This window comes from Lissotriton helveticus, chromosome 5_1, assembly GCF_964261635.1.
Source record: "Lissotriton helveticus chromosome 5_1, aLisHel1.1, whole genome shotgun sequence".
Taxonomy (NCBI): domain Eukaryota; kingdom Metazoa; phylum Chordata; class Amphibia; order Caudata; family Salamandridae; genus Lissotriton; species Lissotriton helveticus.
The window spans coordinates 921,701,164-921,714,491 of NC_136065.1; the positions used below are offsets into that span (position 1 = coordinate 921,701,164).

Genomic DNA, 13,328 nt, shown 5'->3' on the forward strand with positions numbered 1-13,328 from the left:
GTTATTGATTACTGTACTATTGAAAGTTCGAATTAACGTCACCCATGGTACTTGCCCGCAAATGTATATCTAGATAATTTTATTGTAACTGGCCCTGTCGTATTTTAATTATAAAATGTACGTCCACCGATTCCGCAACTGTTAGACACCTTAGTTCTTGCAACCTAATGGCCCGCCCGTTACGTTCCTCTACAGTGTAAATGTCTCCTCATCATATACGATTACAGTTTGCTCCGTGGCCGGCGCACGTGGTTATAGGCCCGTATTTGTATACTGACATTTTCACAATAAAGGTTTTTAAAAGAAAACATGGTAGTAGTATTTACATTGGTAAAGTTTTTAATAATAGTCACTGTTTTAGAATCAGTAAAAGGCAAGTGAAATAAAGCAGACAAATTACATGAAGGGTAAAAGGTATAATACGCAGGAACGCAGTAAAGATAAATGGTCAAGGGCTGTTGTGTTTTCTACTCCTGCAACATAAAGTGATCGATAAGAATCTCATATTCAGGCGTATCGGCAACTAAGACAGCAGGTCCACCCTCTTTTGCTCAACGGCTCCGTCATGGGACGAAGAAACGCCCTTTTTCTCGAAAAAAGAATATATTTTACTTGCAGGACAGTTGTAAATTTTCCGGGAAAGTACATTAGCCTGGAACATTATAACATATATGTTTAAGAAAAAATAATGTTCGGAAGTAATAAAAAGCGTAATTTTTAGGTCATATGACCAAGCCTTTCATCATTAGAATAAGAAAAGTAAAATGATCCAATGAAAAGTTTTATTAACAAGTCACATGACCTGTTATGCTTACGTTACGCGCTGCGCGTCGCGCCCCGGATCACTTCCGGATGCGCTAACGCGGCGCGTCATATGACGCATTACGCGACAACGCAGGTCCAGAATATAGTCGAAATGTCTCCACCAACCAGCGGTCGGAACACAACCCCTTTCAGCAGGCTAAATAGTTCTGTTAAATGACAACAGAAGGGACATGCAACAAGAACCATCAGTTAAAGAGGGGAGGGCTAGTTCTTCTCTACCGGGTTATGTTGGGGCGCTACCGGAACTGATCGAATTGGTAGTCTACAGTGTTTCTGGATGTTTCAGACTGAAGCTGGGGTTAGCATGAGAGCACCACCATTTCGTAGCTCCGTCGTGGCTATTCCGCGAGCAATCATGGCAGCCGCTCTTTATCGTTATTTTGGGCGGGGTGGGTGGCGGAGCTGAGCTGTATTGCAGCCATCATGGTGTGGAGTTTAGTTCATCTCACTAGTTTCGTATTTGTCATGAGGGGTTGTTCCTAATGTTTCTATTTTAGCGAGGTCAAAAAGAGATCCCATTAGTGGCCTACTGATTTTGCTCGATTCCTTTTGTTTTTTTACACGATTTTTCGTTATCTGCAAAGACTAAACAGAGTATTGCGACTCTGTGTTTGTTTGTAAATAGAGAATGAACCAAAGAGAACCAATTCTAAAACAGTAAATGCTTGGATAACAATCAATCAAATGGAGAGAGAAGCAGGCACGACGTATTACAACGGGGGCATAGGCCTGCGTTAACTACCTTTCACTATCTGCAAAGAGAGAGTACTCCTAATAGAAATGAGGGGGGGGCAGCATTCAAAGCAGATCAGTGTGCATAAACACGAAAATGTTTTTACTTACCACGTACTTGACATTCGACAGCTTATGATATTTGCTATTAAAAAACCATTGTAATTCACTGAAAAAACCATAGGTTATAGACCATATATAGTTAGGAATTAGCATTTACAAAACCTTGAAAATTCACTGAAAAAACCATAGGTTATAGACCATATATAGTTAGGAATTAGCATTTACAAAACCTTGAAAATTCACTGAAAAAACCATAGGTTATAGACCATATATCGTTAGGAATTAGCATTTAAAAAACCTTATTTTACTCACACAAAACCATTGAAATTCCATATATAGTTAGTTGCACTAACTATATATCGCGCACCCGCAATCCACTGCTGATGATGTCACATATTACATCATTCATGACATGGTCAGTGACATCACTGATGACATCACTGATGACATCTCAAATGACATCACTGATGACATCACTGATGACATCTCATTTGACATCAATGACCACATCACTGATGATATCATTCATGTGACAATACAATGCATCTCCTCACATTTTAATATAACCTCTGTTACACCCAGTGTTAAATACAGAGTATAATTTTTGAAACCATTGACACACCAATACTAGTTACTACATACGCACTCACTGATTCCTACGTCTACACACACATTCACTCATTCACCCATACAATCATTCATACATACAATCACTCATCTTTACAACACTATCATATGCACTCATACACCTATACAGACACTCACACTATGCCACTCATCCATGGAGTTACTCACACACCTAGTCAGTCATGTAAAGAATCAATCACACTTCCATTTTCTAATCTATACAGTTAAACATAGAGCACCTTACATTTTCAAACATATACTAACACATACTTACTCTCTTATACAATCATTGATACAAGTACACATTGATCTGCACAGAGTCACACACCTCCCAGCCAGCCACACACACACTCAGTCTCCCATACAAATACTTGGGCAATCAATCAATAACCCATATAGTTACTCATATAGCTACTGATCAACACATGCAGCAGTTTACAGAACAACAGACATAATGATGCACAAATTAAGACAGTTTAGTCACTAACCCATGCACTCCGTGAGACACATTTAATCACTCACTCATACATTCAGTCATGCACCTACTAAATCCTTCGTCCAGACACTTATACATCCACTCATTCTTCAATATGTAAGACATATTTTAACTTTACGGAAACATACAGTCACTGGATGTTGTCATCAGTGATGTCATTTGAGATGTCATCAGTGATGTCATCAGTGATGTCACTGACCATGTCATGAATGATGTAATATGTGACATCATCAGCAGTGGATTGCGGGTGCGCGATATATAGTTAGTGCAACTAACTATATATGGAATTTCAATGGTTTTTTTGTGAGTAAAATAAGGTTTTTTTAAATGCTAATTCCTAACGATATATGGTCTATAACCTATGGTTTTTTCAGTGAATTTTCAAGGTTTTGTAAATGCTAATTCCTAACTATATATGGTCTATAACCTATGGTTTTTTCAGTGAATATATATGTGTATATATATGTGTATATATATATATGTGTATATATATGTATATGTGTGTTATATTAACGGGGGAACCAGGTTCGAGTTTGGCTGGAGGCTCAAACATGCTGTGAGTCTGGCAAATCTATTAATCTCTCTGTGCCTAGAAATGAATGTGGCCGCCTGTAATGTAACCGGTGCTCATGTATAATGCTCTGATACCTTCGGGTCGAGTTTTAGCTATATAAAACTGCAAAAATAATATATATATATGTTTTTATTTACCATTGGTGCGTTTGCCATCCCTTCCTGGGGATTTTTTTTTTTTTTTTTTTTTTTTTTACTGCTGAGCCTCTTTGATGCTGCGTACTGTACAATATAGTTCTATAATTAAAACAGATGTATGCCCCATCAGTTGTCAGTGACTTCTCATATCTACCACTCTTCATTTAGTGAACCATGCGGTGTGCTCACATTTGCCACACGTCATTTAGTCAACATATATCTGGAACATGAATACCAAAAGGTCCTCCTTGTTCCAAAATCACAAATTCTGCCAACCTTTCTACAAATAACATCTATTGTAATTTATTTATCATCACTTTGATAGCTTTAAAATGTATAAAAAAATCAAGCTTAATTTCTGGGTGACCAAATGCTTGCAGTTTACTTTTATGTATTGAATAGGGCCAGTATAATAATAGATTGGTTACACTATAAGTACATTTGTGCCTCGAGCAGTGACTGTTTCGTTTGCTTGGATTGAACATCTACCTTGATATATATACTGTTGAGTGCAAGAGTTTCTTGTATTTTCTCAGTATATGTGAATAAGTAGGCCCTTGATTTCTGCGAGAAAAACAATGTATAAGCCAATAATGCGTATCTAAATAGAGGACTTAGTTTTCCTATCTTTTAATGAGAATGCACGATTTAGAGAAACGGTAAGGTGGAGCTATATAATGAACTGAGGCAAGCCTTGATTCACGCACTTGTGTATAATCATGCTGTATACAATGTTGCTGTTATTACCATTCTGTGTGCCTTGCAGTCTTGTTATTTCATCTCTCCCCTTCCTTTGGTCCTGTTTAAAAAATGTCCTCTTTGCTTTGATTTGCCTCTTTTTAATTTAAGGTGATGGGTGCGTGGACTATGTGAGTTAGTTATTTTGTCGTGGGAGAGTTAATTAACTGGAAATTGCATTCCATTGCTCTTCTGAAGAGAGCACAGTATCCTTTTTATGATTTCTATATGTCTTTATCACATATGAATACGATTTTTCAATAATGTATGTGAATACACCTCAATGTCCGCATTTTTTAATATACAGCAGAAAAATATAAAATGTGTTGAAGACACCTGCATTCAGAAGCAGTTTATAGGCAGTTTCCCACACTAGAAATACATTTATGCTTACTCTTGTAGAACTCTAATAAGTGAATGTTCGAGGCATGTGGGCTGCTAAATTCATATCTTAGCATTAGATCGCCGCCTAGTGTTGGGTCCGGATGATCGCACATTGTTGTCCTGGAAGAGTCTTCGAAGTATCCTGAGATAGGTGGCTCCTCCCCTGGACTACAGTGCGCATGGGCATCGGCTCCATCCCCAGATTGTTTTTTTCCGCCATTGGGTTCGGATGTGGTCTCGACGTCTTTCTGTCGAAACCGAGAAAAACTAACTTTTAGCGGCCAAAAGGCCTCGATTTTTTGCGTCGGTATTGTCTGCGCACGGTCTCGAGTCTTCCGTCTCTTGGAGCCGGAATAAGCGGAGTTTTCTTTCGCTTTCTGAACTTTGAGGCCTTCTCATCGCGACACGACTGCAAAACTTTTCGGACATGGAGCGGAGCCCGTTTAAGTACTGCCCGCTTTGTGGGTCCAAGTACCCACACATCGATCTACACCCCGTCTGTAACAAATGCCTTTCGCCTGACCACGACGACGGCAAGTGCAAGGCCTGTGCACAGTTCCGCTCCAAGAAGACTCTCAAGCTTCGGCGCGCGGTGCGCATGGAAGCGAGACAAGCGGCCCCGGATCCGGAAAACATCTTCGGCGACCAAGAAGAAGAGGACCAGGGTCATCATCTTCAAATCTCCCCACCCGAGACGGAGGTCGAGGCGGATCCGGGAGACGACGACGGAGTCGTGGGTCAAGGCCTTGAATACGTCGACGAGGTAGGAGACGACGATGAGATTTATGGGGCCGCGGCAGATAGCTCGGGGGACGAGCTCTGCCCCGAAGGTTACGAGGATAACGACCGGGTCACGGGATCGCCTGTTGGCCTTACCCAAGACCCGTTGCCGCAAGCCACAGCCCCGCCTTCTGGCCCGGCCACGGACTTACTTGCTGAGCAGACTGTTTCAAAACCGAAACTGAAACCATCGGGATCGACAACATCTAAGATGGCCGACCCGAAAACGAAACCGAAACTTAAGGACTCGAGTGTCCCTAAGATGGCTGCCGTACCGGCGAAAACGACTGTGCCCGCTACTCCATCGACTCCGTCGACCTCCGGTCCGCAGAAGTCGAAGAAGTCCGTCGATTCCGATGCTGCAAAATCGAAATCGACGCCAGAGGAGGGGTCCTCTAAGAAAGATGGTCGGCACGGGTCAACAGCTGCGCCGCCGTCCAAGCACGCCAAAGTCGGCTCCAAGGAGGCTACGCAAGCGCACGGATCGAAGACTGGCACGTCTGCGCCCCGGTCCCAGGAATCGGGGTCGGTGACGACGGGATCCGCGCCCAAAGCGCACAAGGCCCACAAAGACGTCGGATCCGAGGGAAAGATCAGAACATCCTCGTCGGCGCCAAAACAAACTGTGAGTGAGACGTCCCCCATCGCCGAATCACTACAGAGAATCAGGGAGAAGGCCTCTGCTCCGTCGGCTCCGATACCATCGCCGCAGCCGCAAAAAGACAATCCAGCAAAGCCTTCTGGGAAACTTCTCTTTATTTTGCCGCCGAAGGAGGCGCCGAAAGCCTTTTCCACCAAATCGGCACCAAAACAGGTGATTTCTTCACCGGCTGGCCCGCTTCCACGTCGGGTACTCGAATCAGAGGATGATTCAGAGCATTTCATCGACGCTGACACAGGCAAACTGACCCTCTATAAGAGGAAAATCACTTCGGAGTCAGTGGACTCATATGTCATCCCACTGAAGAAGAAGAGGGTGCCCCTTGACGCTTCAGGCCTCATGGAACCAATCCAGCCTCCTCCGAGACGGAGCCCTACTCCCTCACCAGAACACTCTGCGGGTGAGGGGTATGATGAGGACGAGCAATACAATTTCCCTATCAATGAACCTGATGCACAACCGGATTCATATGATGACACTGGTGACCAGGGCACCCAAGGTGTGGGGCAGGACCCGCAGCTTTTTAATGCACGTGCATCCCCAACTGAGGATTCAGCAGGTTTTCATGCACTACTCGAAAGGGCGGCAGCCAATCATGATGTGGACATGCATGCTGACCCGGTTGAGGAAGACTTCCTTTTCGACACATTTTCAGTCTCTGAAAGGACAGTAAAGACACTGCCTATGCTTAAAGGAGTCCTCAAGCATGCTGGGGACATATTTAAGGAGCCTACAAGAGCGAGAGTGGTCAATCCACGTATTGAAAAAAAATACAGACCTGCACCTGCAGACCCCGCATACATTCGGGGCCAGTTGCCACTGGACTCTCTTGTGGTCGCCAATGCCAGGAAACGTGCCAACTCCCAGACGACGGGTGAAGCTCCTCCCCCGGATAAGGAGTCCAAAGTGCTAGAGGCAGGGGGCAAAAGAGTAGCTGCACAGGCATCAAACTTTTGGCGCATTGCCAATACACAGGCACTCTTAGCGCGTTACGATAGGGCGCACTACGACACCCTAGAACAGATTATACAACACCTGCCTCCAAAGTTCCAAGAAGGCACCAAACTGCTTATTGAGGAAGGGAAGCTAATCTCAAACGCAGCCATCAAGTGTGCACTTGACGCAGCAGACACAGCTGCTAGAGCTATCAACACTAGCGTTATGCTGAGACGACAGGCGTGGCTCCGCATCTCAGGGTTTAAACCGGATATTCAGACAACCATTCTTAATCAGCCAGTCAATCCTGATAGTCTGTTTGGTCCAGATGTTGACACCACCCTAGAGAAAATAAAAAAAGACACAGAAACTGCTAAGTCCATGGGGGCCCTACAGTCACAACAGTTTCGTGGCAGCAATTTTCGTCGCTCAGGTGCACGTGGAGTCACCAGAGGACAAATGGGTCAACAATCTCAGTTCTCAAGAGGTGGAGCACAATCCTCGTTCACAAAACAGAACAAGGGAGGTTACAGAAATAACAGCAACAGAGGTCGCGGCAGAGGAAACAACAGCTCCCGCTCCTCTACTCCAAGCAAACAGTGACTCTCTGTCACTGCCCCCGACCACTTAACACCTGTCGGGGGGAGACTGCAGCAGTTCCTGCCCGTCTGGAGAAACATCACCACAGACAGGTGGGTGCGACAACTAGTCCAGTATGGTTATTGCCTAGAGTTGAAGTCCACTCCATCCAACATCCCGCCAAGGCAAAGGCCTATGTCCGCAGAGCACTTGCTCTTATTGCAGCAGGAAGTAGTGGTGATGCTGCAAAAGGGAGCAATCGAGCTCGTGCCGGTGGGAGAGGAAGGCACAGGGGTGTATTCCCTGTACTTCCTTATTCCAAAGAAGGACGGATCTCTCAGACCCATTCTAGATCTACGTCCCCTCAACCTGTACATACTATCAGAACATTTCCACATGCTTACACTGCAACAGATTCTTCCCTTGCTAAACCAAGGGGACTTCTTAGCAACCTTAGATCTCAAGGATGCTTATTTCCACATCCCACTACACCCGTCCCACAGGAAATACCTCAGGTTCACTATTCAAGGCAAGCATTACCAGTTCAAGGTCCTACCCTTCGGAGTCACCACAGCCCCAAGGGTGTTTACCACGTGTCTGGCGACAGTAGCAGCGCACCTCAGGAGGCAGAACATCCATGTCTACCCCTACCTAGACGACTGGCTCGTGCAAGCCAAGTCGGAACAACAGTGTGCCGCGGACATGTCGACTACAATTCACCTTCTTCACAATCTGGGTTTCTCGCTGAACTACCCAAAGTCGCATCTACAACCAGCACATGTCCGGCAGTTCCTAGGTGCGACGATCAACACCCTGACGGCCATGGCTCAGCCAAACCAAGTCAGGATAGACAGCATGCAGTCTCTGATCCAAAAGTTCAGACCACAACACTCGCTTCCAGCGAGAGTGTTCATGCAGTTGATAGGCATGATGGCCTCATGCATCTTCATAGTCCCTCACGCACGGTTACATATGCGCCCGCTCCAGGAGTGCTTAGCGAATCAGTGGACACAGGCTCAGGGGCAATTGACAGACCTAGTGTTGGTTACCAGTCGGGCATACGACTCTCTGCATTGGTGGACTCCACACAACCTTTGCAAGGGCCGACTGTTCCAAGAGCCTGTGCCGCAGATTGTCCTGACAACGGACGCATCTCTCCAGGGATGGGGAGCTCATCTGCTCACTTACACAGTGCAGGGACTATGGACGACGCAGCAACAGAAGATGCACATCAACTATCTGGAACTGATGGCAATCTTCATGGCGATCAAGTCCTTCATTGTACATCTGTGCAACAAGGTAGTGTTAGTCCGGACGGACAACATGACTGCGATGTACTACATTCAAAAGCAGGGAGGCACCCACTCGCCACAGCTGTCTCATCTGGCTCAGAGCATGTGGAAGTGGGCCATTCAGAGGAACATTTTCCTCATGGCAGAACACCTCCCAGGGAAGGACAACCAGATGGCGGATCTGCTCAGCAGGTACAGCCATCAAATGCACGAGTGGGAGATACACCCATCTGTCCTCCACCCGTACTTCCAGCAGTGGGGTCATCCGGAGATAGACCTGTTTGCCACAAAAGAAAACGCAAAATGCCAACACTTTGCCGCCAGGTTCCCTCACCCACAGTCGCAGGGGAATGCGATATGGATGAACTGGTCAGGCAAATTTGCGTACGCTTTTCCGCCAGCCCCTCTAATACCGCTGGTCGCAAGAAAGCTAAGGCAGCACGCGATGACTCTCATCCTAGTTGCTCCAACGTGGGCGCGCCAGGCTTGGTACACCACGTTCCTCGAACTCTCAGTGGTGCCGCATCAAAGACTGCGCCTCACGCCCAGTCTTTTGACGCAGAACCATGGAGAAATTCAGCATCCAGATCCGCAACAGCTCAACCTGGCGATCTGGCTCCTGAAGTCCTAGAGTTTGGATACCTTAACCTACCTCCAGAATGCATGAACATCATCAAGGAGGCAAGGAAGCCAACTACCAGAGCATGCTATGCTGCAAAATGGAAGCGCTTTGTCATTTACTGTACAGCCAATGACATTAACCCGCTAGATGCATCTATCCCCAACATCATCTGCTATCTGTTGCATCTTTACAAGTGCAATCTAGCGTACACTTCCATTCGGATACATCTATCCGCCATAGCGGCTTATCTTCAAAACAGGCAGCACCTCTCTGTCTTCAGAGTGCCCGCCATTAAAGCCTTCCTGGAAGGTCTGAAACGAGTCATTCCCCCAAGAACACCGCCAGCTCCGGTGTGGAACCTCAATGTCGTTCTCACCAGACTGATGGGACCACCATTTGAGCCACTGCACTCGTGTGAACTCCAGTTCCTTAAGTGGAAAGTAGCTTTCCTAGTAGCTATTACGTCTCTGAGGCGTGTCAGTGAGCTGCAAGCGCTCACAATCCAAGAGCCATTCATTCAAATTCACCCAAATAGGGTAGTGCTACGCACTAACCCCAAATTCCTTCCGAAGGTGGTGTCACAGTTTCATCTCAACCAAACTATTGACTTACCAGCGTTCTTTCAAAACCCGCAAACGGTGGCAGAAAGAATGCTCCATACCTTAGATGTACGGAGGGCGTTGATGTACTACATAGACAGAACACAACCCTTTAGAAAAACAAAACAACTTTTTGTTGCCTTCGCACCACAACACAAAGGCAACCCGATTTCCAAAGCAGGGATAGCCAGATGGATTGTTAAGTGCATCCAGATATGTTATCAAAAGGCCAAGCGCACTTTAACAATACCCCCAAGAGCGCACTCCACACGCAAAATGGGGGCATCCATGGCTTTCCTAGGGAACATTCCTTTAGAGGATATCTGCAGAGCAGCCACGTGGGTTACACCACATACATTTACAAAACACTACTGTGTTGATGTGCATTCCAAGCAGCAAGCTGCTGTAGGACAGGCTGTTCTAAAAACACTTTTTCAGGTTTCTGCAGCTGGCACGGGCAACCGCCGCTGATGGAGGGACTGCTATGTATTCTATGCTAAGATATGAATTTAGCAGCCCACATGCCTCGAACTGAATATGCTACTTACCAGTATGCATCTGTTCTTGGCATGTAGGGCTGCTAACATTCATATCGCCCGCCCTCCTCCCCGGTGCCTGTCGCAGCTGCAGATATACTATTGTATTTATTCATTAGCATGGACATCCTTTACACTTTTCACTCCATCTTCTGCCACAATGGCGAAAAACAATCTGGGGATGGAGCCGATGCCCATGCGCACTGTAGTCCAGGGGAGGAGCCACCTATCTCAGGATACTTCGAAGACTCTTCCAGGACAACAATGTGCGATCATCCGGACCCAACACTAGGCGGCGATCTAATGCTAAGATATGAATGTTAGCAGCCCTACATGCCAAGAACAGATGCATACTGGTAAGTAGCATATTCATTCCAGTGTGGGAAAGGAGGGTAAACTCCATGTTTCAGAGCTTTCTCGGTTTATATTTTTTGTTAAATGAAAAAAAATGGGCTTTTGAACTTTACACAAAGCCTATTTCAATGAATTGTTCGCTAACTGAAATACGCAGGGTGGATAACTTTTATTCTCTTAATGCGTTCTGTGAATCTGTAAACCTGCATACTTCTTTTCCAATCATAGTCGAAGCTCTAGAATGCGTGAATGTGCACATTTTTATTGTGTATAGTGACTTGTTCACTGCTATCCCCAACTATGCTGCAATGGCTCAATGAGATAGTCATTGTATGTTTAAACTTGACTTGCAGATACAGGATCGTCTGTTGCTGACCGTGAGGCAAGCCTTGAGTTAATAAAGCTGGATATATCCCGGACATTCCCATCGCTCTTTATTTTTCAGAAGGTGAGGATCATGACCTTACATTTAATAACATGATTGTCCAAGATAGGTAATTACTTAACTGCGTTTTATTCTTCATTTTCCTATCAAAAGCCCATCGGTGGTCAGTTCAACCAGAAGTACTTTTGGACAACTAGTAATACAACTAATAGCAGTTTATTCGAAAAAGACATTGTAAGACCCCAGAGAGCATACAATGTAGTAGTTAAACTAGAAAAAAATCCCCGGGACTAGAAGACCAACTCCTAATTCAGCTTCAAGAAGATACTTACACAGACCTTCTGTGGGAAAATGTACTCTGTGTAACATAGCCTGCCTTACTAATAAATGTCTTTACTTCTGGCCCGTCAATATTTTACTTCTAAGATTTGTATATACCCCTCATAGGAGACTCTGCACTTCTAGTTAGGCCCTCTTGACTGTTCCATACAACAGCCTTAGTAGTAAAGGGGGAATGGTACTTTACTGTCAAAGTTCCTAGCATTTAGTACACCCTCCACTGTTAGACATTTTTTATGCTTCAATTTATAAATCAACTCAAGACTGCCCTATAACTAATTGGCATTTAGACCATCACCATCAGACCCACCCCAACCCCCCCCCCCCCCCGAACCCCCCTAAGATGGAGTGAGCCTTTATGATAAATTACATACCTATTAAAGAATAAGTAACAGTTGGTGTGTACAGCTGTTATGACATCTGATGTAAGTGATGGGGTCACTTCATCCACCTGTTACACATTGAAGACTTTGACGAAAATGTTCCCTTTCATACCATTGGACCCGCAGAAAACAGTGGTTTCGGCACTTGTCCTGTTTAGGCTTAACTACTGCAATGGCCCTTCTGAATGGAATAAACAAAGATCTCCATGTTAAACTGCAGGTTATACAGAACTCTGCCGCCCGATTGCTCTTTGGAATGCCAAAATATTCTTCCGCCAAGCTGGCCCTCAATGCTCTAACTGGCTTCCTGTGGAATAAGGCACTTTGCATTGCCTTTAAGGCACTGTATAATCAGGGCCCTGCATATCTGATTGACCGTTTTCGCTGGCATACACTGCGGTCCTCTTCACACATGTTGGTGGAACTCCCCAAATCACGACTTCCAAACTGGGGTGGCAAAAGTTTTTTTAAATATCATAGCTAGATTGTGGAATCATCTGCCATACAAACTCAAAAATTCGCCTGACCTGATTTCTTTCAGGAAGTGTTTGAAGACTTGGCTTTTTACTGCATAAATGAGACTTTACTTTAGACTTTGCACTTCTCTATCTCACTGCTGGCAAGATGTTGGATGACAAGCGCCTAGACGCCTTAGGGTATTAGCTGTGCTCTACAAATAAATATATAAATAAATATGGAGGTGTGGATTTCTTTTTGTACACAAAACAATGGCTGTATCCACAAATTTGTGCATAGTTCTTTAGTACATTACAGGTTAATTTCCCTAACGTTTTCCAGTGCTGCTAGGGTTGTTCAGGTGTAGTTTTTATTAATTGTTTTAGAGCAAAAAAATCTAATTTCTTATGCAGTAGAAGATTTGCAGCATCCTGATGCACTGACGGAGCATACTTGCCTCTTAGACTCATTACTCCTACAGCAAGATTAAAATCAATTCTAATAATTAAGTACCCCAACGATTGGGTGGCCGCACCTCGCACCCAGTAAATGAAAAGTGGAAATTACATATTTCTCTTTTGGCCTTAGGGAAAATTTATGAAAACAATCTTGTGCTGAGTTAATTTTTAGGTACCTTATTTGTTTGTTCAGAGTGCACATTTTAATCAAACTAATCTTTATTTCTTCTTCTAAGGGTGGTCCGTATCATGATCTTTTACACAGTGTATTAGGGGCATACACATGCTACAGACCTGACGTTGGATATGTAAGTATATTTCATTCTATGCTAAATATTTTAGTGTTTTATTGTTTGACATATGTTTAACCCC

At 44.6% G+C, this 13,328-nt stretch overlaps 1 protein-coding gene across 4 annotated transcripts in view; it reads left to right on the top strand.

Annotated features, from left to right (window-relative positions):
- TBC1D12 (TBC1 domain family member 12) overlaps positions 1 to 13,328 on the top strand; it is a 308,722-nt gene that overhangs the window by 222,070 nt on the left and 73,324 nt on the right. For all 4 annotated transcript variants that reach the window (XM_078643381.1, XM_078643382.1, XM_078643384.1 and 1 more), the window contains 2 exons: positions 11,289 to 11,383; positions 13,193 to 13,264. In XM_078643381.1, the coding sequence (XP_078499507.1) occupies positions 11,289 to 11,383; positions 13,193 to 13,264 (167 nt within the window). The remainder of the gene's footprint in view (positions 1 to 11,288; positions 11,384 to 13,192; positions 13,265 to 13,328) is intronic.